The following is a 27,398-nucleotide window of genomic DNA, read 5'->3' on the forward strand; positions in this document are numbered from 1 at the left end:
TAGTTATTTAAATGAGGATGGATTGATGGCAGGCTACATGTCCAAGGGCAAGATACAGACACAAACATTTAACTTCTATGGAGTCCCTCTCAGCAACCAGCATCATCTAGCAACACTCGTGAATCGAATTGTCTACCTGCTCCATGTCAAACACAAACCCTAACAAAACAAGATGGGACAGTTTAATGCTCTGAGCTACATCTATGAGTCCTTCAACTTTCTACAAAGCCCTGAACTTCTCTACTTATAGAACTGATCAACTACTGTTTCTAAATAACATTTTAAAAATATTGCATTAAGGCAAGGCATGATGTGCATATTTGTTTTATCTTTTGTGACTGGGGGCAAGGTCAAGAGGGTTTCAGAAGTTCCAGGCTAGTATGTGGCACATAGTGAGTTCCAGGTCAGCCAGGCTTATGCACTGAGAGACCCCCTCCCATACCAATTAATTTGCATCATGAATGTATGTTCCTTAATAGCTAACACAGGTGTTATAGTCTTTAGTATAAACTCACAGGTAACAAACATGTCGATGCATTAAGCCAAAGAATCAAACTAAGTCTTATATTTTCCTAATACTTAGTTAAAGACATCCAGGTATAACTCAAGTTTTATTAATTTACAGAGGATATACTCCTTTGGTAAGTTTCTTTTTATCCTGTTTGTTTGTTTGTTCATTTATTATTATTGCTCTGAGTGTATACCAATGGAGATCAAGGGGACAAATTACAGGAGTCTGTTTTCTCCTTCTACCATGTTGGTTTGGGGAATTAAGTTCAGAGGTATTGGGTTGGCACTCAGCATCTTTGTCACCTAAGCATCCTTGTTGGGCCCTGCTATCATTCATATTTTCTTTTTATGTTCTCACATACAATGTGGACGTGGCTGTTTAGTGGGATCTGGATTTGGATAAGAATCTGGGTCAGGTGGTGGTGGCCTCTGCTGCTAATCTCAGCACTCAGGAGGCAGAGGCAGGTAGATATCTGAGTTCGAGGCCGGCATGGACTACAGAGTGAGTTCTAGGACAGCCAGTGATGCACAGAGAAACCCTGTCTTGGAAACCATGCCTCCCCAGACAGAGTTAAGAACACACAAAACACAGTTCTCTGTAAAATGGAAAGTTCTCTGGCATTTCTTTTTAACACATCCAAGAAGAAACTCCACTCTGTGAGTGAAACAGCTGTCATTTTAGAAGGTGGATGATTAGTCTGCATTTGACCTGAACAGTAAACCTGTTTGACCAGCCCCAGAGAACGCTCTGCCACAACAGCTGCAGAATCCGATTGTCACTTTTATTGCTGTGATAGTGTTATGTGTCAATTAGACAGGAACTAGAATCATAAGCATGCAGAGCTTTGGGCACACCTGAGAGGAGCGGCATAGAGTAAGGCTGGCCTCTGAGAATGTCTGTGAGAGATTATCTTGATTAAGCTAATTGATGTGGTAAACTCTGTCTTGACTGTAGGCAGAACCACTCCTTGGGCAGGGATCTGGGTCGGCCCGAGATGTACGAGCTGAGCACTGGCTCTTTCTGCTCTCTGCTTCCCAAACGTGAGCACAATGTGACAAAGCTCCTCAAGCCCCTGTCCTTTTGACTTTTCCCACATGACGGCCATGCCCTTGAACTGTGAAGCCCAATAAACCCTTTTACACTTAAGCTGCTTCTGTCAGGGCAGTTTGTCACAACAACAGGAAAAGAAACAAAGACAACTTTCCCTGTGATAGAGATGAACACTTTCCGGAACAGCGGAAGGTATCAGGATCACGGCATCAAGAGTCGGGAGAGCGGAAGAAAGAACTTCTGTGTGCAGGGTCCCACACCAAGACTCTAGCTGGGAATCCAAATGACTACGTTTGCCTGAAAAATAGCACTCCCCTAGAATTTTGAGGAGAGATAGAAATGGGCTTTGCAGAATGTTTTGAAGCCTGAGCTGTTTGCAGTAGCAACATATCACAGGCTTAATCCGAAGTGCAAATGTCCTAAAAAGATGATTGAGTTTCAAGTATACTGTCTTATTAGAGCCAGGTCCACTGACAGATACTGGAGGAACAAGAGGAATTCTTATCAGCTCTCATGGACCCATTCAGACAGATCAGGAGCTGCCAGGGAAGGGTCCATTGTAAAGTGACCATGAATGCTAAGGATGAATTGGAAGAGGCTTCAGTAAGTCCGGGTGGGGAAGTCACATGACGTGGTGATACACACTCCACACAGGGAACAACCTCAGAGTGTTGCAGATACACAGGCAGACTGAGAGGGGAACACACGTCTTGGTGTGCCTGGCACCTGCTTAGACGCTCTCTTGGCCTGGAGATCCATGAGAGTGCTTAAGGTGAGCATGTAGGTTAGGAGGGCTTTGAATACAGAGCGTCTCTGGCTACTTTGTGGGTGGTAAAGTTTGGGGGAACGAGGCTGGAGGCCGTTCAAAGACTGTGGTAAGTGAAACATGCAAAGGGTTTGGATAAGGGCAGCGTTTTTTTTTTTTTTTTTTTTTTTTTTTTTAAAGCACATTTGATATGCAGAGAAAATAGAATCCCAGGGACCTTTCACCACGGGATGTGGAGGACGAAGCTGTGGGAAGACTCCCAGTTTTCTGGCCTGGGTGGCGATGCCACCAAACAGGACGCAGGATGAAGGGCAGGTTTAGGGTTGGCAGGACGTGTGGAGGGAGCCATACTGAACTGACATAGGACAGTCTTCAGCTCAGGAGGGAAAAGGATGGAGCCCAAGATGCATTCCAGGTGACACAAAGCCACAAAGGCTGGAGGGATCTTGGAGGGGGAGAGAGAGCATCAGGGGATGTTCCGGCTGCCCAAAAAGCCGACACAAGCCAGAGAGAGAGCGAGAGAGCTGTGAAGGGAAGAAGGGCTGAAAAAGCCACCTACGCTAGGACGGGATAGGGTGGGCTGGAATGGGCCAGTGACCTTAGAGAAAGCTCCTGAAGATGAAACAGATGAGGGACAGAGAGCTGAGAGGTAAAGGAGAGATGTATACACAGTGAAAACAGCCGCTAAACACACAGGGAAAACAGATTACAGGTATTGTGTTTTTTTTTTCTTTAATTACTTGACAAAACTTACTTTTCAGACATAAGCAACCTAATATTTTGGTGGCCAGCTTCTGCTCATCCTTGTGTGAGTTTATGTGTGCACACACATACAATATAGACAGAAGACATTTATTGTGAGCAAGAATGCCATGTTCTAATACAGGGGATTATCTCCTTATGTCGGTTATCGGTATCACAACCATATACAAAAAGGAAATACTATTTCTTATCATCAAAACCCGATCCTTCTACACGGCACATACCGCCGCTTGACAAACAGGAATGTTTCTTAATTCTGAGAGGTACAAAGTACATTTGGCCTAGGAAAAAGACACACCTTGGCCACTGAGTTTCAGAAGAGAGAAAGCAATTACCCACTGGGAATGCTTCCAGAAGTTAGGGGGGAGCTCCAGGTACTACACCCGGAAGGTAAAGGACGTCTGAGAGACAGGGTGCTAACACACCCAAAGGAGAGACACCCAGTGAGTCACAGGAGAGGGAGTCCCACCCTGTACAGCATCCACGCCCACCTTCCATCTCACCACCACAAAGGCTGCAACACACATAGCTCTCTGGAGTGGAGATTCAATGTTACAGGAGCTGGGAAGACTGGTTAAACTGGCCTGTCAGCTCAACAGCCGCCAGACTTGGCTTGGATTCACTCTCCCAGGAAATGGGGCGAGAGGTCAGAGCTATGGCATAGAAAAGTAGCTCTCAGAGAGCTCTGAGGAAGAGAGGTAGCCCAGGGAGTGCTATTGTAGAAAACCGCATGCTTGGCAAGTATTTATTCATTTACCTATTTCCTCAGACCTCATCCAGTCGAGGCCGGCCTTGAACTTCTGAGTGCTTGAATAGTAAGTATGAAGCTACCTTAGGTATTTGTTTTCAACAGAGGAACACCAGTGTTTCTTCCCATCCTCCTCTTCATCTGACTACTCTGAGCAACTTTCCATTCCGTAGAAGTCGGCAGAGCGGAAGCCAGAGCGAGCATGCAGGATAAAGTGTTTCTACCCCACACTCCCTTCACTTTGGACAGATTTAGAAGATTTCTGTGACTCCTTTACTTTGTCAAATAAATCTGCTTTTGTGTTTTAACTACAGAGGAAAATGCCAAATAGTAAACAAGCTTACCAGGAAGACATTAAGAAAGCTACCATATCAACGTGGGAGACGATTGCTTCCTGATTATAACGTGAAGTACTGCATGCAGGCAGAACCAGGTCCCACTTAGCAATCGGTCTGCCACTAGTCGGAGTGCCCATGTGGCCACCCAACACTGAGAGGCTGAAATCCAATCCTTGGGTGGTGTGAGCTGGCGCTCTGGGTGGTGGTTAAGTTTATAAGGGTGCAGCCCTTGTAAATGGGACTAGTGCTTTGTAGAGACCACAGAGAGAGTCTATGTTTGAACCTGAACTGCCATTAGTCTGCCTTTTCCTTGATCTAGGACTTCCCAGCACCCTGAACTCTGAGACATTTCTACTTCTAAGCCACCCAGTGAATGCCTGGTTTTCTTTCTTTTTTCAATACAGCAGTTTGCACTGGCTGAGAATCACTAAGGACCAACAATGGCCTGCAGTTGACCGAAGGCCTGCATACCATGGACGAGGTTCTGAAAAACACGCCATTCGAAACTTCTCAGTGGTTTTCAGAGGGGTGGCTGATAGGGCTTATGGGCAAGGGTATTGCTGCTTGGCTGGGCATTTCCAAGAAACAGCAGACTCTCCCTGGGTGTTGACTCCTTCTAGTCACGATGACAGGCTGAGTGGAACAGTATTTCCATTCCTTTTCCACATGATTTTTTTTTAAGGTAATAACTCATTTAAAGCTAATGTTTATTCTCAGTAAATTATTTTCAAAAATATTAATTCTTCCTCTTCATGTTTTCCCAAGATTCTGGCCAATGGCAGGGGCATGGTGACTTACTCATGTTTTCAAGGATATCCTTACAAGCTAAGCCATTTGAAACCAAGGATCTGGAAGGTTCCGAGAGGAACAGCTCTCCCACAATACACTCCCGTTGCCCACAGTTGTTACCATGAGAAAACGACTAAAGTTGCTGTCTATGCCTTCTAGATTTTTCTGCCTCCAGACAGAGAGAGCCCACACCACCCACCTCACTGCATACAGCATTTCCTGACAATGGTGCCAACCATGGAAAGTCTCTTACCGTTATTTTGATAACTTGGTCTTGAGTGAATGTGGTCCTGTATGTAGAAATGCATGTTCACATGTATGCATGCATGTGTATGGAGGTCAGAGAGCAAACTTCCGTTAGCCCCCTCTGCCAGTGATTTTTTAAGTCTCTTCCTCTTCCCAATTTGTCTGGGCTGGAGACAGTGACACAGTGACAGTGAACCCCAGGGATCTATCCAATTTTACCTCCTTAGCACTGGGGTCACAGACGATACTACCCTGCCTGTCATTCTCCATGAGTTCTGGGGATCCGACAGGTCCTTATGCGTGTGTGGCAATATGTTTCTGACTGAGCCAGCCAGTAGACCTTATAAACCTATGAACAAATGCAAGCTAAACATGGTCGTTCACGTAAAACCCTAGTACTGGGGAGGCTAAAATAGAAGGATTTCTGAGTATGAGGCTAGCCTGAGCTACATGGTAAACCTCTATTAGGAATTTTTTCTTTTTTTGGGAAACCAACACATAGCATTCCAAATAAGAAACTGTCTGATTGGCATTTGGTGCTGACAGCCCACATCTAGGTTTCTCTGTCCAGTGCACTGACGGGGTCCTCAAAGCCTGGGGTGTGATTTTAGCAGCTTTTCTAAACAACAGCGCTCTGACTTCCTGGGTTCTTGGGTGTGAAGGAATTGAGCATCCAATGAAGACCACAAACTTACATTCCCACTGCATACTTCTTGTCAAATGTTTCATGTGTGGTCGTCAGTAACACGGGGGACACCCAGGCAAGAGTGGCACTCTGTAGAGGTAACGTGAGGACATGGGGTCATAAATGCCTTCTCTGGGCAGATGGCCAGCGCAGACGGCTTTCCCCGGCGGGCCCCATCACTTTTCCAGGGCCATTTCTTGCTGAGGATAATAAGCAGAGTACTTTCTCTAATTTGCACGTTGGTTTTCTAGATTGTCTGTGTTCTTGGATCAGTGAATGGAACTTTGTGGCTGTTGTTAGTGACCTTATCCTGGTTGACACAGGTTACTAGGATCATGTTTGAGTTCTACCTTAAACCACACGGACAGTAATCAAGTGTTTTGAGATTATGCTAGATCCTTTCTTGGATCCAGGCAGAGCCATTCAGCTCCAACATAAATTACTACTAGCAGCATTTACTTTAAGCAGCACTCGAGAGACACACGTTCAATAAGATGGTGAGGGGGAAAAGAATAACATGAAGGGTAAGACGGAAATGTCTGAATGGTAACAAATGCTGCTCCAAGGAGCACATGCTTTTGAGGAAAGCTTGGTTTGGTAGGTAATATCTATTGTGATTTAATGACTGCTCATGTGTTCAGTTAAGTACACAGACAATTGTCAGGGAACCTGAGTGTCACATGCAGCCTAAGATGACTGTGAATTAAGCCAAACACAAAATTATAAACTTAATATATTATGAGGGTATTTTTGATTGATTGGTTGATTTTTATTTATTTTCTTTCTCTCTCCATGTGTGCTCTTGTGTGTACATGCATGCATGCATGGGCACACTCTTGTGTATGGTGCATACATCAAGGCACATGTGTGGAGGTTAGAGGACAATCTGTGAGATTTAGGTATCCCGTGACATCATGTGTGTTCTTGAGACTGAATTCAGGTTGTCGGGCTGGGAGGGTTTCTTTACTTACTGAGCCATCTCACTGGCCTTTGTGTCAGATACTTTGACCCGAGAAGAACAGAAGAGCTCACTGGGAACACTCCCTGTGAACACTGGTTCACGGGAGGTAAGGGTGGGCTGAAAGAATTATAACCTCTGTCAGTGTCCTCGAAGCTTCTCCATGATTCACATAACCCAGCCCGAGAGGAAGAGACTGGGGCAGCCTCTCCAAACTCCTGGGGCCAAGGAACAAAGGGGTGTATTATCTCTTACTTCCACTTGCACAATTTGCTAGTCAAAGGCTGTCCTCACCTGTTGCACAAAACCAACATTGTGAGGATGAGCTCATCCTTACAGGATAAAGACCATGCCAGGAGGTTCATGAGAACTTTAAGGTTTAGCTGCCATGGCAGGACTCAGGTTGGGTGTAGAGGCTCCACAGCTAATTAGTTCTGAGTTTGAATCTCAATTTCCATACCTGGGAGAACCAAAAGCTGTTACCATACCTAGCAAAGCACAGCTTCTATATTACATGAGATAGTTGAGCCGCCACATGGTATATACTTCCTGCCTGCTCAACAGGGGATTCCACTCTCACCACAGCCAACTGTTGCTCCACTCCCTATACCATACAGCCAATCATCTGACGAATATCTGGGTAGATCACATACCCGCAGTGATCCTGCTTCAATGCCTGAACTTAAGAGCACAGCAAAACACTTGTTGAGGAGGTGCCTTGAAAAAGATGAAGAACCAGCAATAGAAAAATGGAGGTGTACATGTGGGAGGAGCATGGGGAACAGGGAGGATGGGGCCTCACACTGTGATGTCCTTGCGGACACAAATTCCTCACATAGCATGTAAAGACTCTCGTCAGGTGGATGGCTCTCACACTCCAAAGCAGGTAGCCCTGGTTTGCTATGTTTTCGTTCTTTTAAAAGGTAGGCGTTTATAGGCACACCCCCTCCTTGGTAAACAAAGGAAGAAGGGTAAAAGTTAAGGACAGTTTGCTGCATGGTAAACAAAGCTTAGCAGCGGATGTGATTGCTCCACCACATCCCCCTGAATTTTTTTGCCATGACATGCTTGGCTGTTGTCAGTCCAGTCAGAGCGTATAGAAAGTAACATGAATTTACAATCTGTTAAACTAGTCCCTCCCCGCCCCCCCCCCCCCCCCCCAGTCTGGGTAACAACTGGTTGTCTTAGAAACAACCCTGACATTGATTTTCCAGACAATGTCTGCTTGACAGCCTGCATCTGAAGAGTGAAGGAAATGTGGTATGTAGCAGATTATACAATGGATGATGCTGAGAAAGATGAGGATGCCAAGGAGGATGGTGTGGATGTTTCTCTGCAGCACTGTTGATGTTGGTGCATCCTTGGCTGCAGCAGCTGCCCATGCATGGCAGGACTACAGGAAGTCAGCACTATCTTTGGTTTCTGTCACCAGTTTATAGTAGCCTTCCTCTACTGACAATAACCAAAAATGTGTCTAGACATCAGTAGATGTTCCCAGGGTGGGAAAGTAGATACAACTTGAAATCTGGCCAAGAACTGCTAGTGTATAATAAACAAAGGAAAGGATCACTCTTGCCTTAAATACGGAATAACAGTGTCATTAAGAGCTGACACATTTTTGCTGTGTGTGCATGTTCAGGTGTGTCTTTGTTGCATGTGCTTGTGCGTGCGTGTGTGTGTGTGTGTGTGTGTGTGTGTGTGTGTGTATGTGTATCTGTGGAGGCTGTTGCTTATTCCTCAGGTGCCACCCACACATTCATTTTTGAGACAGGATCTCTCATTGGTGCTTGCCAAGTAGGTTGGGCTGATTGGCCATCAAGCTCCAGGGTTGCAGAGAGCCTGTCTCCTCAGCACTGGGATTGCAAACATGAGTCATTGTACCTGCTTTGTTCTGCTTCTCACCTGGGTTCTGGGGATCCAGTTCAGACTCTCATGCTTGCACAGCAAACATTTGACTAACTTTGCCACCGTCAGACCCCCCTGGCAGATATTTTAATTGCAGTATGTTGACCTACATATATATTCTCCATGATAAGAAAGCTTATTTAATCCTTGTATTGGAAGATACGTGACCATAATAGCTCATTGTCCTAGATTTTGACATGTAGAATGAAGACTCCCTATAGGATGCAGTTAAGAAATAAGCCCCCAATATAGGTAAAACTATCAAATTTTGATAGGTTAGTCTTTAGAGGGTGAGGTTTTTTTCCAAACACCCTTTTCTCTTTATCATCTGACCCTTCACTGAACACAAACTATTCTATGGAGCAGTCTTAGCTGCCACACACAAGAATGAAAAAGGCACGTAAGTGTTTTCCAGCCCAGACTCTAGTGTCTGAGATCACGAGGAACTTTGACTGAAAGGCCTCTTGCTTCTCAGAGATCACAGAAAACAAAATCACAGAGATAAGAAAAATCTTACTCTATGACTAAAAGACTTAACTTTAATATTACTGGAATAATCCTATTAAATGATTCTAATTGTGTTTAATGACATTATTGAAAGATTTCATCTTATTGCCAGTTCTTTAAATTTATTTTTTTTATTTACACACACATTTGTATGTTAATGCGAGGGTGTGTCCATTCCATGGGATGTGTGTGGAGGTCAGAGGACAACTTGTGGGTCGCAGGGACCAAACTCAGCTGGTCAGGGTTGGTAGTAAGTGTCTTTATTCGCTGAACCTTTTTCCTGGCATCATTTACTTTAAGCCACAAAGACAATGACATAGACCTGAGCAAACAGAGACATGACGAAGACATAAACTAACTAGTTTTGAAGAAATGCATAGTAATATGAGCACGTGTGCTTGGTAGGTAGAGAAGAGAAAGCAAGGGGGGCTGAATGGTCTCCTTAAAACTCAGGCAAATGTTTTCTCAGATCTCTCTCTCTCATTCCTTACATCTGGATATCAGCTTTCACTTCCATCCCCACCCCACCTGGTCCAGGGCTGTACTATCTTTCTTGGGGTTTATTTCAACAACCTCCTAACGGGTGTTCCTAGCTACCGTAATTGTTGCCTTGTCCACTGCTGCCCTGTCTCACTCATCTGGAGTCGAGTGGGAGCTTGTCCTCACTGTCTTCTTCAGAGGGGAATTCTGCCTAGAGTACAGACACTGCACTCCTATTGCTCTGCCTGGAGGCCAAACTCCTGTGCACACTCAGATAGACTTCCTAATCTTATCTCCAATCCCCTTCCCCAAAGCTTTGCTCAGACCAGGTCTGGAGGGCATCTTCTGCTTGTGAAGGTTAAAGGCCCTTGCCTCCCACCCTAGAGCAAAGCACTGTTCCTTATCCAGTGGTCTAACAGAAGTTGGCCTGTAGCCCCAATACAGCACTCCTGAGCAGCCCTGCCTGTCTGTGTCAGGGCATCTTTGGAACATGGCTGAAAGACTTGTCTCTGAAAGCCGAATCAGCTCCGTTTGGTTAAACTAATTCACTGAGCCCCTATACCTCCCTGGTCTGTGCTAGTTGCTTATAGGATCGTGCAACATACACAGGCATGCCCTCAAGGGGCCTTTAGAAATGAGAGCATAAGATGGGCATAGTGCTGCACACATTTAAACTTCTGGAAGTCACAGGTGGGTAGATCTCTGTGAGTTCAAGGCCAGGCTGGTCTACACGGTAAGTTCCAGGACAGCCAAGGGTACATAGAGAGACTCTGTCTCGAAATAACAACAACAACAAAATCAAATAAAGAAAAAACCCAAAATAGGAGAGCTAGAGCCAGAGAAGTCCTGGGCCCAAACTCTGCAGAGATTCTGAAGCAGAGGGAAAAAAGAAAGATGGCCCCCAGCGTGTGGAAGGTGGGAGAGGGAACTTGTGGACAACAGCCTTTGAAGGAGGACTGCAGTTGGACAGTGGCTGGGATGTGTAAGTCCTCTACACAAGAAACACAAGACAACAAGACATTGCAAGCATGTATGAGCAGTGTCTGCTTTGTGGGGGGCTTGAGATAGCAGTAGATGAAGGTTGTATTCACATGGGAGACAACGCTGGGAATGTCCGGCCAGCAGTTAGGATAAGCAGAGAAAAGTAACCTGACCCTTACATAACACCCAACAAGAAAAAATGCAGGGTTTCCAGAGCAGGCCGCATATCAGGTGGCTCGACGCAGGACTGAGGGAGTTTTTCTAAGAAGACTAGGCATGCAGGAACTTTGGGGGCAAGGAGAAAAGCCAGGATGGACAGAGGCCTGGTCCACAAACAGAGAGAGGCTGAGATGCTGAAATGGCGCGTGTAAAGAACTCTAGAAGCAACACTTGCCACCAAGGGTGGGAACCCTAAGCTGAAGAACTAGAACGTTCACGCCTAAGACCTACCGTGCTTCATTTCCTGACCAGAACTTTTAATGTCCGTAGATAAAAACTCAACATCTGTTTTGCTTGCCTGACACTCACTCCTTGGCTTGAGTCACTCTGAGGGTGAGACCCCAGGATGTTCTGAGAATGAGTTCTGACAAGCTGGGGGCACTGCGCCATACACACCCTCCTGAAAACTAATATGGCAGTGTCTGAGTCATCCCTCCTCTTACATCACAGGGCACAAGTGAGCACGCTACACTTGGTTGGTTGTTGTTCTGTGTCTACTGACAACTACCAGAGGGTCAGTCTTTAGAGAAAGCCAGCACCCAACTTCCCTGAGTAGTGAGTCATAAAGGCAATGATTTGAATCCCAAGAAACGGTGCCCAGGGACCTCAGGAAGTATTACTAGCAGTGTACTTGGTTTTGAAGGTCTGTTTTCTACAAAGAGAAAAAGCTCAAATTTACTTCTAGGAGCTAAAAGGGAACCTTTGAAAAGATCAGAGGTACAAATCCAACATGGAAATCAAATTACGAAGTGAGACACGCATGTTCCCGCCCGGGCTATAAACACTCCATTAACAGGGAGGTCACAGGCGGCTTTTTGAGCTTTCCACCCACATAGACCACATTATGTCATAGGTTACATTAGCCTGGAACTAGACTCAGCTTCTTCCAGCACCAACTTTCCACTGAGCACCTGCACACAAGGAGAGGCTGAGAGCACCAGCCTAGAAGTTCTGAGTCTAGCATGATACTCTTGTCCTGAACCCCACAGAGCAACCCTGTCCTGAACCCCATAGAGCAGCCCTATCCTGAACCCCACAGAGCAGCCCTGTTCTGAATCCCACATAGAAACTCTGTCCTGAACTCCACAGAGCAACCCTGTCCTGAACCCCATAGAGCAGCCCTGTCCTGAATCCCACATAGAAACTCTGTCTTGAACCCCACAGAGCAACCCTGTCCTGAACCCTACATAGCAACTCTGTCATGAACCCCACATAGAAACTCTGTCCTGAACCCCACAGAGCAGCCCTGTCCTGAACACCACATAGCAACCCTGTCCTGAACCCCACATAGCAACCCTGTCCTGAACCCCACAGAGCAACTGTCCTGAACCCCACATAGCAACCCTGTCCTGAACCCCCCAGAGCAGCCCTGTCCTGAACCCCACAGAGCAACCCTGTCCTGAACACCACATAGCAACCCTGTCCTGAACCCCACATAGCGCCCAATCTTGAACCCTACTTGCCATTTCTGCTTCATGTTAGAAGTGGTTTTTCCCCTGGAGTTCCTATTTGTAGACACAGGAGCCAGCTCACAGGGTGTACAAGATTAAGCAAGCTGAGATGGGGAAACCACCACTACGAGATTTTTGTAGTTTTCATTAAAGGTATTTTATTAGTACTTATAGAACCATCAAGAAAAGTCACATGATATGATGCCAAATAACTACCAATGTATTAGTTCATAATCTCTTTTCATATCTTTCATTAAAAAGCATTTATGTATGTATATCAAAATCACATTTACCCCTTAATAACACTTTCTTAAAAATTAAGGACAATTCCTATCACAATCAGGACAGCAACATCACATCTAACAGAATCAGTAAAATATTACGCCAGCACATCTCCCTCGGCCGTTATTACTGGTGCTGAGGAGTACAGACTGAACCCAGGGCCACCCAGGGCACGCTGGGCTATTATCTGAAGTAACAAGAAGTAGATTAGTCAGTCATGTTGAAGTTGCACCAAGGATTGGTGGCAATCTTCAATTTATTTTTTCAGGAAAGTAGATATTTACGTGATCTTTCATTCTTGCTTTAGTTGAGTATGAATGCCCATCTGACCACATACAAGCACAGTGGGCCCGAGGGAGTGTAAGGAGGTATACTAGGACTGGCTTTGGTGTGCTGGAGTGTGAATCAAAGCGTGAGAGAGAGAGAGAGGCTGGAGCAGCTTTCACTGACCTTTGCTTCCCACCTTTCTCTCTGTCTGTCTCTCTCTCACAGGAAGGTAATAAACTTGTTCATCCCCAATGCTCTACCGAAACCCTGTAAGTAACTATAAGTTTCCTGTGCCCTCCTCCTGGGGAGAAAATAGGCCACCCAGAAATACCAAGAATTAAAACAGATATACCTTGTGTGTGGGTGGGGCGGGTCTCCCACCCAGTCTCTCCCCTTTATGACAGTCACATCCACCTGAATCCAACCTTGAAACTGAACAGCCTGGACAGTCCTCCCCTCCATTCCTCTGACTACATAAAACTAGAGCAAACAAATTTCTTTTGTCAGTGTCAGCATGACTCTGATGTGCGAGGATGGACCCTTTCTGCTGGTGATTACACTACTTAGCTGCTTTTTTTCTCTTGAATTACTTCACTTAGCCGAGACAGTTTTCAGGTTGCATTATCCTCTGAAAATGAAATAGTAAAAGCCTTTCATCCCTCGGAACTCTAGTTTCCTTTAACACAAAAGTCTGGATGAAAACAATCCTCCTCTTGCCGTCCTCCGCCCACTCCCTGCTCACTCCATTGACATTTAGCTCCGCAGTTTTGGCCCTCAGGAATCCACGGTAGGCAGCAGATCTTTCTCCAGGCCACCAGCAATGGGCAGGACTTCAAGCTTAGCAATTCTTGGGCCTCAGCACCCTAGAAGCTATCCTTGGTAGTCACACAGAACTAGGCTGTGACCGCCAATGACAGTGACGTGACCACTGACATTATCCACTTACTGGTCTTCTGGAGTCAGAACACAGGCTGATCCCTAGGAAGCCAGCACGCTAGCTACTTTTAACTGTTCTCTCTTTTCTAGGATAGATAGATGGTACTGTCCACACAGAGTGTGCCTTCTAGAACTTTCTAAGAAATCACAGTGACAGAAGGCCTGGAGCCATGTATCCTAGCTTCAAATCGTATTTACTGGCTATGTAACATCACCAGAGACTTAACATCGCAGGATGCCATTTGCATTTTTGCAAAATTCAAGTAAGGAGCAGACCTTAGCATGTTTGTTGTGAACATCTGCGAGGCAACACCAGGCTGAGTTAGCAGCCCGGAAAATGATGAGCACTAACTACAGTTTACTTGTTACCTGTGGCGAGGCAAGTCAGTCCTGGACGCTGCTTGCTTGTTTGAGTCTAAGAACTATTAAGGGCCAGGCTGGCTGGGATAAATGTTTCCTGGCCTATTGTGGCAGCTCTCAGGACTTTTCAAAGGGAAGTTTGCTATTTTCCACCTTTATCATAGATTTCCTCTCATGACAGAGAAAGTACACAAAATGTGGTTCAACACTAGCGACTGCTTCTGTGAACTGATGATTCATGCTAATTAGACTTGTAACTCAGGAGGACGAAATTACTTGTTTCAACATTTCCTTTTGTTCAGTAATTATGATTCAAGGTTATATTAGCTAGCACACCATTATAATTCTGTCACGAGCTACACACTGCACATGTCATGTCTTTAAAAACAGCCACTGCCATGTAACCCCAGGTGCTTTGCTAAAGAAGGGCTGTGCAGACCCCATAAGCAAGTTTACCAGACACGTGTGCAAGCATCCATTTTTTCTCCACAGGAAGCAGCTCAGAGAGAAAGCTCTGAGATCATCCTGGCTTGCTAGCGATTGACCGGATTTGCAGGAGGCTGGTAATTTAAAAATAGAAGCCAACATGGCTGGAGTTTATCTCAGATGCTTACGTCCCAGGAGCAATCTGTTATCCATGATGATAGCAAGTGTTCATGGAGGGACTTCAATTCTCCTGAGCACGCTCACAACTGCACTACCTGCCAAGGCAGGGGAGCACAGGTACATCTCACATAAGCCATTTCCCTCACCTTTCCCTTCCACTCCTCTGCACTTCTTTCTGTCTATACTGGCATCGAAGCTACGGGCTCCCACGTGCTAAGCAGGTGGATCCCACTGAGCTATCCCACAACCCCTATTCACTTTGTACTTTGAGATAGGGTCTCACTGTGTAGTCCAGGCTGGCCTTGAATTTGTAATGGTCCTACTGCCTTCCCTCCTGAGCAGCTGGGGATTAGAGGCCTAGCTCACCAGAGCCAGGCACACCGATCTGGTTTCTTAAAGCCGTATCTTGATATGCTTTTGTTTTGTTTTGGTACTTGTTGGTCTTTAGAGACAGGGTCTCAGTATATAGTTCAGATTGACCTTGAAGTTGCTATATATGACCGGGTTGACCTTGAACTTCTTACTTAGCCTCCCTTGGGTTAGAGTTACAGATGTGCACTACCAGGCCAAGTTGATAGTTTTCTTTTGCTTCTCTTGAGAGGTAAACATGAAGAAACCCTTGCTCCAAAGGGTCCATGTGTTGATGCATTTATAAAGTTAGGGATATTGGGTAGGTGTGGTGGTGCACAGCTTTTAAGCCTAGTACTTGGGAGGCAGAGGTGAGAAGATCTCTGTCAGATCAGGTCAGCCTGGTTCACATAGTGAGTTCCAGGACAGCCACTGCTGTGGAGAGAGACCCTGTCTCAACTAACAAAACAAAGTTAGAGCTATGACAATCTCCACAACATGGTCTCAGGGACATCTCCATTTCACAGAACATGAGACAATAAATACAATTTCAGATGGTATGTCAGAGCCAGGTCTTTGTGTGACCCTAGGCTTGGATTCAATTTAAAGGAAACAGATGTCGTATTATGAATACTAAATTAGATTCAAGGTTGATTGGGGTGGGTCACACAAATTAGATGTACTTTTGAGGTAATAATTGGACTAATGACCCTGAGCTGCAAAGACAAAATGCATTTGATAAATAGTCATGTAAACCGTGAAACACAACCATTCGTCCCTCAGAACCGTTGGCTAGAATTAAGTTGTGGGAAGGCATTTGAAAACCTTTAAGGACGGATGTGTTCAGTTGGGAAAGTTAGGGTGAAGGAGGTGTAGAGTAGGGTGACTGGCAGGGCTGAATTTCAAGCCGGATGTTCTAAGGCTGCGGTCATGAAACACTGGGGGTCAGCTGCACGTTTCCTAGGAAACCTTTGCCTACTGAGTAGTCATGGGAAGGTAGAAGGTTAAGATAAAGTTTATCTGTGATGCCTTTTCAATGCACTTGTAGGAAAGTAGCCACCTTCTTCCTGACACCCGCAGCTTCTCAGAGCTTTCTCTACCGTTAGCAAAACACACAGTGCTGAGTGCACACATTCTCTCAGAACTATTACCAAAAAAAGCTCTGCTTCCAGAAGAAATCTTTATTTGTCTGAGGCATGGTGAATCACCTCAGAAGTCAGTGCAAGGAGTGCGGACTTCAGAACACATATGCAGGTTTCAGGACAATTCGGCTCCTTTCAATATTATATGGAATTCTTTTCACATGAGAAATTTCGTGAGAATCTCTGACAGAATGCGGAATGATTCAGAACTGGGACTTCTTAACAGTGTTGAGGTTGGAAGCAGATGTGGAGACACATGACCTGTAATCCCAGGCTAAGGCAGGAGGATCTTAACTCAGAGGCTACCATGGGCTAAGTGGTTAGACTCTATCTAAAAATAAAGTCAGAAAAGAAGAGGAGGAGGAGGGAGAGAAACCATCATCATCATCATCATCATCATCATCATCATCATCATCATCACCATCATCATCATCATCATCACCATCATCATCATCATCAGCAACAGCAGCAGCAGCAGCAGCAGCAGCAGCAGCAGGAGCATAGTTTCACCCCTTTCGTGGATATGTGTGGCTGCCCAGACCGTGCACTGCCCAAACTCATGGAACTCCATTTCCAAAGAGCACAAAGCAAGGAGCAGAGCTGTCATTCCTGCTGTTGAAGTACTATACTGCTTCGTAAGCCAGAAAGCAGGGCACACTCGGCAAAAACACAGGGAGCGTGTTGCCCAGACACAGGCGAGCAATTTGAGCATTAGCAGAAGTAAGAACAGTAATCCATAAGTCTGTGCTAGTCACCACAGGCAAGTAGAGCAATGGGCAAGTAGGGAAAGGTTTTCCTTACAGTATGGGGAAGACTGACACAGCCTCCACTCAGGTGCCAACCCTGAACTCTCAACACACCACAGTAAACACTGCATCTGAAGGACAAGGCCCCTGGCTGGACAGAGTGAAGTGGAGGGGCAGGAAGATTCAGAGGAGAAAAGTATTGTGAGCGGGTCTGGATGTCTCCTCTTCAAATTTCCTGGCAATGGTCCATCTATCTATCTATCTATCTATCTATCTATCTATCTATCTATCTATCATCTATCTATCTATCTATCTATCTATCTATCTATCTATCTATCATCTATCTACCCACCCATCCACCCACCCATCCATCCATCCATCCATCCACCCATCCATCCACCCACCCATCCATCCATCTACCCACCCACCCACCCACCCACCCACCCATCCATCCATCCATTCATCCATCCATCTATCTATCTATCTATCTACTTATTGATCTATCTATAAATATAGATGCAGTGAAGAAATCACAGATTAATAACAAGCACAAGGTTACTCCCTGCAGAAGCCATGGTCACATTCGTAGTATCCTGGTTCAAAGTGCACAAGTGGGATCTGACACAAAGGCAGCCAAAGAAGAGTGCGAGACAAAAGCAAGCTGGTGAGACTTGATGAGGAAGTGTGCTAAGAGGTCTATGCTATCCTGAATAGGACAAATGCGATAAAGGACACTTGTGGGACAGGTGACAACATGGAATACAGGCTGTAAAGCGTCAAGAGCCCTGAGTTTTCCAACTCTGTGCCAGCTGTATTAGAGACTGTCCTTGTCTTCTAGGAATGCATGGTGACGCATTAGGACGTTTGTGCTGTCTATTCTCAAATACTACAAGTCAAGATAGATGTGCATGTGTGTGTCTGAATGCATGTTTGGGCAGAGGAAGAATGATTAAAAACAAATGGGGAAAATGATAAAAACAAACAAACAAAGAAAAACACAAGACCAAATGGGGAAACTGTGTGAATAGTATAAAAAAGAGGCCTCGAGACAATGGTTAGAAGAAACGTATCCAAGAACTCTCAAAATACTATTGCCTGAGCAATAGCAGCAACAGCAGCTAACAAGCCCGTGTGGACGGGGCAGATTCCACATGGTCTCAGCCCTAGATGAAGAGTTACAGGTGGCCAAAGGCTGCTGAGGGAGGGAGAATCGTCTCTTCCAGGAACAAGCTCCCACAGAGACTGTGCAATCTGAAGAGGTCAGCTCCACACACATGCACATATGAGCAATGCTAAATGGACTCATGGGCTGAACATCCACACTCACACATGGACACAGACATTTTATTTAAGTGTGTATTATATACATATACTGTGTGTGTACACATGTATTGATAACTTAAGGTGGGAGCATGAATCCGGGAGAGGATACACGGGAGCAGTTGCAGGGAGAGGAAGGGGAGGGAGTGACGCAGGTGCAGGGCTCATGTATGAAGTTCTTAGAACAAAATTATTTACTAAACAGACAGTGACACGCTCACACACAGACTAACAACCAAGCCACACACAGCAGCCACAACAACTTTGAGGGCCAACAGTCTATTTCAATGACAAGAAAGTAATTCACCTTTCGATTAGTCCGAGATGGGAGCTAGGAGCTCAGACACATTTTTGTTGGAACTGCTGTGGTGCTCCTCATCCTTAATCTTTGTGGATGCAGGGAAAGCTCCGAAAGCATAGCCTCCTGGCCTCCTCAGCAGAAAGGTGCTCTCTCTATCCCATTGCTACAGTAGGGAACTAGGATTTATCCAGACAACAGATGAAAAGGCAGCAGAAATCAAACAGGGATGATCATGAGGCCGGTGGGCCTGGCCACTGCTACTGTGCTGAAGTCGTTTATGGGATCCCAGCTTAGACAAAATCCCGAAGCTAATAATACAGCAGAAATTGGTGCCTGGGTGAGTGTATCCTCTGCTTAGTGCAGCAGAGCTCAAATACGCAAGACCAGTTGGGGTGATGGCTTTTGCAACACTCTGCACTTTACTGCTCTTTCATGGGCTGAACTTTGTCATGAGTCTCCTCTTGGAAACGAACCGTATGCCGCTGTAAACCAAGCTTGGTGGTGCAGGCGTGCATTTGTGCAGGCGCAGGCAGGAGGACGGTTTGGGCCGACCAGTTTGAGAGAGGCCTGGGAAACAGTGAAACTGGCTGAAAACTAGGAATCCGGTTTATAACTATGCCACCAAAACCACTGACGTGGTTGTATCTAAACTAATAAATCTCAGTACAATTTAATATATTACAATATAGTTATAATATGATATAATTAATGTAATAAACTGCCTTCTTGTCTACGCGTTAGACTAGGAGATTAGGCGAAAAGAACCTAGAGAAGCACAAAAGTTCCTCTTGGTAAACTTTTCCTTTGCAGTACTGGGGACTACGGTCAGGGCTGTACACACCGGAGGCCACAGAGCTCGCTGTTTGCCTGTAAACTTGGAAATGCAAAAATGCATCAGTGCTGTCAGAAGATGTGAAGCCCCAAAAGAAAGACCCATCGGATCGATGTGGCCCTCAAATCTTCTCCTCAAGCTTCTCACTGAAGCAGTTCAGGAAAACAGCTCAGAAGAAGGGGACTGACACTCCTCCCCAGCCGCCCACTCCTGCTTGTCTGGTGGCAAATGACCTCATAAGGCACTTGGCCTCAGATCAGGCCTTTACTTTGTTTTCTATACATTCATGTAAAGTGGTATGACCTTAGTGTCCCCACTTCTTGATTTAGCTTTGGCAGTTCCGTTTCATTAAAGATAGTTCATATTTTTGCAACGAGTGCCTTTACAGCACCATCCCTGTTACCGGCACCATTCTTATACAGATAATAAATGTCTGAACATGCCAAGCCTTTCTTCTCGGTACAGATGGACAGCCATTAATATAAAAGTATAAACTCAAAATTCCAATGTCTGCTGTTGTTTGGGGTGGAGAAATCTTATCAGTTGGCACTGGATGCTCTTCCTCAACTTTAATTGTATTGTTAGCTATGGAATTTCTGATGCCAACTGTATGCTACCATTTAGACCAAAGCCACCATTGAGGCCAACTGAAGAACAACCTATTTGATTCCAGGACTTCAATCCCTGTTCCGAACACCCATTTCCACAAAGAAGTTTATCAACTGTAGACTGACTGAAAGAATGTACAAGAGATTTTTTATGTCTCCAAGACAGGGTTTCTCTGTGTAACCCTGGCTGTCTTGGATCTCCCTCTGTAGACCAGATGGCCTGGAATTCAGAGATCTACCTGCCTCTGCCTCCTAACTGCTGGGTTTAAAGGCCTGTGCCACCACCACCCAGCAAGAGACGTTTTCCATCTCTTTGTTAAGGAATGCATACTCCAACAGTGAGCAAAGGGAGGTACTCTCAGAAAGCAGCAATGGAATGAAGAATGTCAAGTGAATGACAATGCAGTCAGAGGATCCAGAGCCAACTTGTGACAGAAGAGGCCCCTCCTTGCCAGAGGACCAGCACAGCAGGAGGAGGCAATGGCAGCAGGTTGAGTGGGGCAAACAGAAAAGCATCCAGTGTAGTCAGGGAAGAGGGAGGTGGCTGACCCAGCTATAGTAGAATGTCTCCTCTTTAGAGAAGATAAAGATTGGAGAAACAGGCCAGAGCTCTGCAGGTCCAAGTCAAAGCAGGAGGGGTCTCTATTGAGATTTGAGAGACTGAGCCATTGAAAACAGCCCTCTGGGAAGACTGGTCTGACAGAAATGATCACCATGTTTTCTTCTTTTTTCTTCCTTTTTTTTAATGGCAAAACTATTTTATTGTTATTTTTAGTTTTTGAGTATTCTCTGTATGTGCATTTCAAATGTTATCCCCTTTCCCTCCACTCCCATCCTTCTTCCCCTCTCCTCTCCATGTTTCATAGAAATTTCTAAAGCTCAAGTTAACCAACAGAACACAGCCTGGTTAAAAACATTCACGATGGCAATTTATTTCTTACTTTTTTCATAAATAGAGAAAGCAGAGTTTAGTGGACCTTGCTGTGGGTGGAACCTCTTCAAGAAGAATCTGGACAACCCAGAGGGTTTGTAAATTCCCCACTTCTATGAACACAGCCCAGTTGCCTGCCTCCTAGTCTGATAAACACAGCACCTTCCACAGGCTCTTCTCCCCATAAGGCCTACACGAATAACTAAGCAGCGAGCAGAATATGAAAAACAAAGTGTTGGGGCACGAAGGTTCTCTTTCCTATGATACTTTTGAAAGTTTTCTTTTCCTGTTTTTAAGTTTAGTGAACAGCTGAAGAATTCTAATAATAAAAAAGGTTACCAAAGCATGTTTTATTCACTAGATACTGGTTGAATGAATACCACTTGCTACTATTCTAGAATGCAGCAAGATTCTGCTTTCAAATAATTTGCTAAGCACTGGAGACATGTCTGCTAAAGCCAAAACAGCAGCCCAGGGCTGCGCAGTTTATAGTTAGCTGGATAAAATATCCTGCTGGAACTTTAAGAAAAGTTGAATAACAGATAAGAGGTTACTAACTTTATATCACAAACTGTAAAACCAGAAGGTAGCAGATGGTGATATATTTGGTTTTTTAAAACTGATTAGTAAGGTACCCCTACTGAAAGTTTATTGAAGCAAATACAGCACAAATTCAGTTCTGGCCACAGAATTTATTCAACAAAACCATGTTCAATGGCATCCTGGAATTGGAGTTCAAAGTAAGATGACAGGGTGGGCACGGTCCTCACTTAACCGGAGCAGTGAGGTCATGCCCCTGCCAGATTCTAAAAGACTAATTAGGAGGAGCTGAGGCCCAGGCATCTTAACTTCAAAACAGATTCTTTTAAACCCAGGCATGTGCACGTGTGAAATGGCACCCGTGGAGCTGCTGTATCCTAGTCACTTACAAGAGACATTCAGGTTGGATTCGGGTTAGGGACTGGCCATACACAGTGCTGCAATTCCAAGACCACAGAGGAATTCTCCAAGTAAAACTATCACCTCATACACACCCAGCCTCATTAATACAAGTATCTATGACAGAATGGAGACATCGTGGATTAAAACTAACCACGCAGAGGTGTTTGACTCTTTTAAGTGGGCACACTCTCTAGCTGATGGGTGATTCCTAGTTCCTGCTGCAACAATAAGATAAAATCAGCTCTTTAAGTACCCCACTCCTTCACCCACTTGTCTCGTTGAGTCTTACCTGCATAATGGACAGGGATCTCTATCTTTGGCCCAATGACATAGTGACCTTCTTCCAGGCTATGGGCAGTGATGGTTGTCCACTGCCGGCACGAATGGATCAGCAGGTAGTCATTCTCTCGCAGCCCCTCCACACACTCTCCTGGAAAACACAAGTTCATATGAGAAAGTTGGAATTCAGACCTGCTTCCTCCACACCCTACAACGGAATTGCTTTAGTTTCAACCTGTATGGCCTTGGAGAGACGGGCCAGACCAGAAAGGCAGACAAGTACCAGGACCTGAGTTCAATCCTCAGCACTGGGGAAGTAGAGGCAGGAGATCCCTCATGCTTACTGACTAGCCAGTCTAGCCAGTCATCAGGCTCCAGGTTCAGTGAAAAATCTTGTCTCAAAAATTATGGTGGTGTTGCCTGTGCCCTGGATTACTTGCTGCCTGACTCTACCTGTCCTTGAGGGTTGGAGGTGAGGTGTCTCGAAGTCAATGACACTGACTCCTGGAGCAGATGAGAAACATTACAGCAAGCTTATTTGAATCTTGCTACAAGTTCCTTTAATACCGTCCACTTGTGCCCCATTGGTCCCAAGAAAGCATCTCTTTTAAACAGCAGTTCCTGATTGGCTGACACTGTCTGTACTTGGTCTCTCAGGTAGCCTTTAATTAGGTCCTCCTGTAGGAGATGTTTTTGTGGGTTTGCGGCTGCCCAGCATTTACATAGAGGCAGCCCAGCTGTTCCTGTCCCATGGTGGTGCTTTGGGTATACCTAGTTCTACTGCAGCTGGAGGCCATGGTAGTCTAAGCCATAGGATTTAGGCTTTAGTTGTCCCCATTTCTCAAAAAAACCGCAACAACAATGATGAAGACGATGGAAACGTCTCGAGGAAACGGGTAGCATTATCCTCTGGTGACCCGCTCCCTACATTATTTACAAGTTGACAGGTAATAACACAGTATAAATGTCTTGAGTTGGAAAAAAAAAAATGGAGAAAAGTAAAAAGGCGTTTCCTTACTAAGTTGAAAACCACACACAGGGTTCCCTACAGACCTTTTCCACTCACTTGGCAATATGGCGTTCAAATGCATCAGCATACCCACATGACTGTGGCTCAGTGACAAACACTGCTCAGTGCCTAGAGCGGGCACAGCTCAGATGATGTTCCTGTCATTTCTTGTGGTATGACAACATCACTAAGAAGGCAGTGCTTCTTCCCAGCTGAGGAAAACCCAGACCCAGAATGGGAAGCGATGTGTCTAAACTCACAGGGTTAATGAGCAGAAAAGAGGGCTTCAGATGAAGACCAGAAGGGTGCCAAGCCTTAGCTCTTAATCACTACAATAAAACTATCAAAAGTAAACTTCAGTGAGCTGAAGGAGTGCTTGACACTAAACGCATATATTTCCTTTTAAGTTCTATGCATCCATCCGCCAGTTCTCTCTGGCTTGCCACCAACCCTCCCAATTAATTAAGTGTAATGAAGCTTTATAACATCCAGATGAAATTATTTCTTGTTTTAATACTCTCCAAAGTACCTTTTTAGCCTTCTGAAACGATGACAAACTATTTCAAAAGGGAAATCCACTTCTTGAAATGTAAAAGATGTTTTTCAGATGCAGACGGAATTCAGCCCATTAATTCTGAGTTCGTCATTTTAAATGCCCGATGAAAATATCTGGAGAGGTTAATTCCTTCATAGGGAAGACATCTTTCTTCATTTTTTATGTTAGTACAATAATTAAGAGTTATTAGTGATGTAATTGTATGTTTTGAAATGGCAATTGAGGACCTCTTTAAAATGAAGATTCAGTACTTTCCCAAGCATTAGTGAAGGCAGTAACGACTGCTTGGTTGTTCCAATCAGAGCCAGCGAACTGATTTGTAAACCACTGTGCTGATCTCTGATCTAAATAGTTTTAATAAAGATTATTCTATTTTGGAGGATAGAAAACAAAGACTTATATACTTTACTGATAGGATAGGAATGACCTGGAGGTAGTGTTCGTTAGCAGGATGGGAAGGTCTGATTCATGCTGGAGCGTGTACATGGGGGATGGGAGGGCTGGGGTTCTCAGACTCCCCTACACCTCATGCTTTGGGAAGGCTAGGCTATTCAGCAACAACATCTCCCAGTGTACTTATCAGTGTTTTTGCATCCCTCAGGCATATTAAAGTGGGAAGGGAGGGCCTAGAAGCTCTATTGCATGAGAGATATTAAGCAGTACCCACCATAACGGCCCCTAGAAGGGCAAGCATGTAGCAGGCATGTCCAGCGGACAAGCTGTCCAGCTTCACTCTGCCACCTCCACTGTGGTCTCCGGCAGGACCTCTGCTTCTCACATGAGACACACAGCTTATTAACGAGGTCATGAAGTATTAGAAAGGGGTCATGAGTGTATGAGGGGGCAGGCTGCTTGTTCATTTATGTGGTGTGTGTGTGTGTATGTTGGTGCACACGTGTCATGATGTCTGTACCCTCTTAATTTGTATTGCTTTTTATTTTTTAATTTCTGTGAGCAGGCAGTGGAGGAGTTGTTAGAAACATAAAGGAGACCTGGGTCTGTCATTTCAGGAGCCCACAGTGTGCTCGTGTGTAATTCTGTGGGAGGGAGCACACGACCCGTGCTGTGTGAAAGAGATAAGCAATCTAGGCTGGGCCAGGTACTTCAGCAGGGATGAAGAGAGCGGTAAGAGGAGACAGAGCCACTGGGCTTTTCCTGTGATGGAGCTTGGCTCGGAGAAGAGGGGAAGCCTTCTGGGAGCCCAGGAATGAACACTCCCACCCCAGGAACACGAATCTGGAGAAAACGGAGCCCTGAGGCCCATATGGGAAACTCAGGGGGAGAGCATACTGCCACTCAGGGATAAAAGAAAAATGCCATTTTCTGCAAGTGAATTGTTGTGTCATAAAGAACGTTTTAATTTTATTCCACAGTGGGTTCTAAAGTGGTACCCAAAACCCAACTGCAGTTGAGTTAATCAAACTGAACACATAATGTTCGGTCCTGCAGTTTGCTGGTGTAGGAAACACGAGTAAGAGGCTCACAATGACTTTCGGAGCCATAAAGGCGGAAGGAAGCAACGCCTAGTTTTGAGCTTATGTCTTATTTTATTTTTTCACAACTGATCTGTGTGTCTGCTTTAGGCAAAAATACGTTTCACAAAACTTGTTTGGAAATAAAACAACATAATAACTTAAAATATCCCAGGGTAGGTCACTAGTAAAGATGTGGAATTAAATGAATTCATAAAGCAAACATCTTTTTGTAGTATAATTTTCTTGGTGCTTAACTATGTATAATGTCCTGAAATTTCACTCAGTGTTGTTATAATAAGAAGCCTAAGGACGTGGGTGTCACACTGACAAATATGCTCACATTGTCCTGTGCGATGCAGCTAGCACACTGCATTTGCTTTGACCTTGTTCCCCTAACAATAATCCACACATTCCCTTTAAGATACCCATATATATGTGTATATGTGTGGATGTGTACATACATATATATTAACACTAGGTAATGTCAAGGAAAGCCTGCTTTAAAATGATGCCCAATTTCAAAATCCAAAATCAGTATTTATGAGCTGGGTATGTGTAAGGGAGTAACCCTCCCTCTGCCCTTCGGCTTATGGTAAACTATTCTCTCAAATCACTTTCCGGTCACCTCCTCTTGGTGTTCCCACTTCACCAGCTACCACAGAAGCAGGATGGCCCTGGCCTGGCCTTAGCCCGGCCTTAGCCTGCTCCGCCTTTCTCTCTCCTTTACAGCCCTGCAGCTTTCTCCAGGGCCCCTTAGCTACAGGCAGCTTCTCCAACTCACGCCATCAGTTGCTAATTTCTATGTGAAGCACCTGGTTGAGGTGAGACTATTCTCTATTCTCTACAGCTTTCTGAAGGGATGCTCTCCACACACACACACACACACACACACACACACACACACACACACACACACACACGGCATACACCACACCGTCATCCTGCGACACTGACAGAGAGACAGTATGTTCTAGGTACTGGCCAAACAGCAGGGACTAAACCAAGGAAACGGAGTTGACCCTCTGGGCCGCGCACATTATTCCTCCTCTTCTAACATTTAAATATTCCTACAGGTGAGAGCAATTAAAGGAGTAGTACCCTATTATTCTATTCACTCGTCTTCAGATGTCTCTCTTCATCCTGTGGTTTCACAGCCCAGACAGTCTGTCACCTTGTGTTCCTGCCCTACATGTGACTCCCAAAGGGCTCTCTTTTCTGTTCAAATATTTGCTCAATCTTATGTAACTGGTCCTTAAAATCCCTTTCTATCCTTCTGTTTATATTTGCGCCTCCGTATGCCCGGCTCCTTACCCTACGGTTCTTAAAAACCAGCTCACACGGCACCTACATGAGTGTCCTTCCATGACAAGCCTAATCCTAACTAAATATCAAGCCCAATTTCCCTGATTTAAATCACAGTCAATTTGTAGCTTTGTTTATAGTTTATGCTGAATTGTATGTTTATTTTAGAGCTATGAGGTCAACTTTCAAATGTGTGTGCATAAACGTGCCAATAAAATAAATACATTGAAGAACTTGTCTTGCTGGGCCATGGCGGCACTTTCTTCCAGCCATCTGCAGGCCTCGGGCAGAAGGATTCTAAGTTGCAGGACAACCTTGGCTACAGAGCGCGTTTAAAGGTAGCCTCGGCTACACAGCCATCCACTGCTTCAAACACACAAAAATTACATGCGCTTGAGTGTTTGGGTTTGAGAGGCATGATTTCAGGGTGTCAGGAGAAATGGCCTTCAGGACCTTCAGTCTTCTTTGTGGCACTGCACCAGACCCCACAAATGCAACACAGCAGGCCACACGCATGGTCTTTGGTTTCACTGCTTTTAAATATTCCAATATGTTTATCTTTATTTGGAATCTCCTGCTCCATGTTGGATCATAACTACTTTGGCTTTGCCCACCAGGACAGCTGAATACATCTGAGTTACAGTGCAGGTACCTTCTGGTATGTATGAATTACTTGTGAGGTTCTGAATCACTCAACATTACATAGCATTCCCCACAGCAGAACACAAGTATGTCAAATGCTCCCTTTCTTTAAACAGGA

General features: G+C 45.0%; 1 protein-coding gene across 1 annotated transcript in view; it reads right to left on the bottom strand.

Annotated features, from left to right (window-relative positions):
• The window catches only part of GAREM1 (GRB2 associated regulator of MAPK1 subtype 1), a 157,874-nt gene that overhangs the window by 77,262 nt on the left and 53,214 nt on the right, over nucleotides 1-27,398 (bottom strand). Inside the window, exon 2 of the mRNA XM_080919965.1 lies at nucleotides 22,307-22,447. Coding sequence (XP_080776091.1) covers nucleotides 22,307-22,447 — 141 coding nt within the window. The remainder of the gene's footprint in view (nucleotides 1-22,306; nucleotides 22,448-27,398) is intronic.

This window comes from Micromys minutus (assembly GCF_963924665.1).
Source record: "Micromys minutus genome assembly, chromosome: 8".
In the NCBI taxonomy this organism is placed as follows: domain Eukaryota; kingdom Metazoa; phylum Chordata; class Mammalia; order Rodentia; family Muridae; genus Micromys; species Micromys minutus.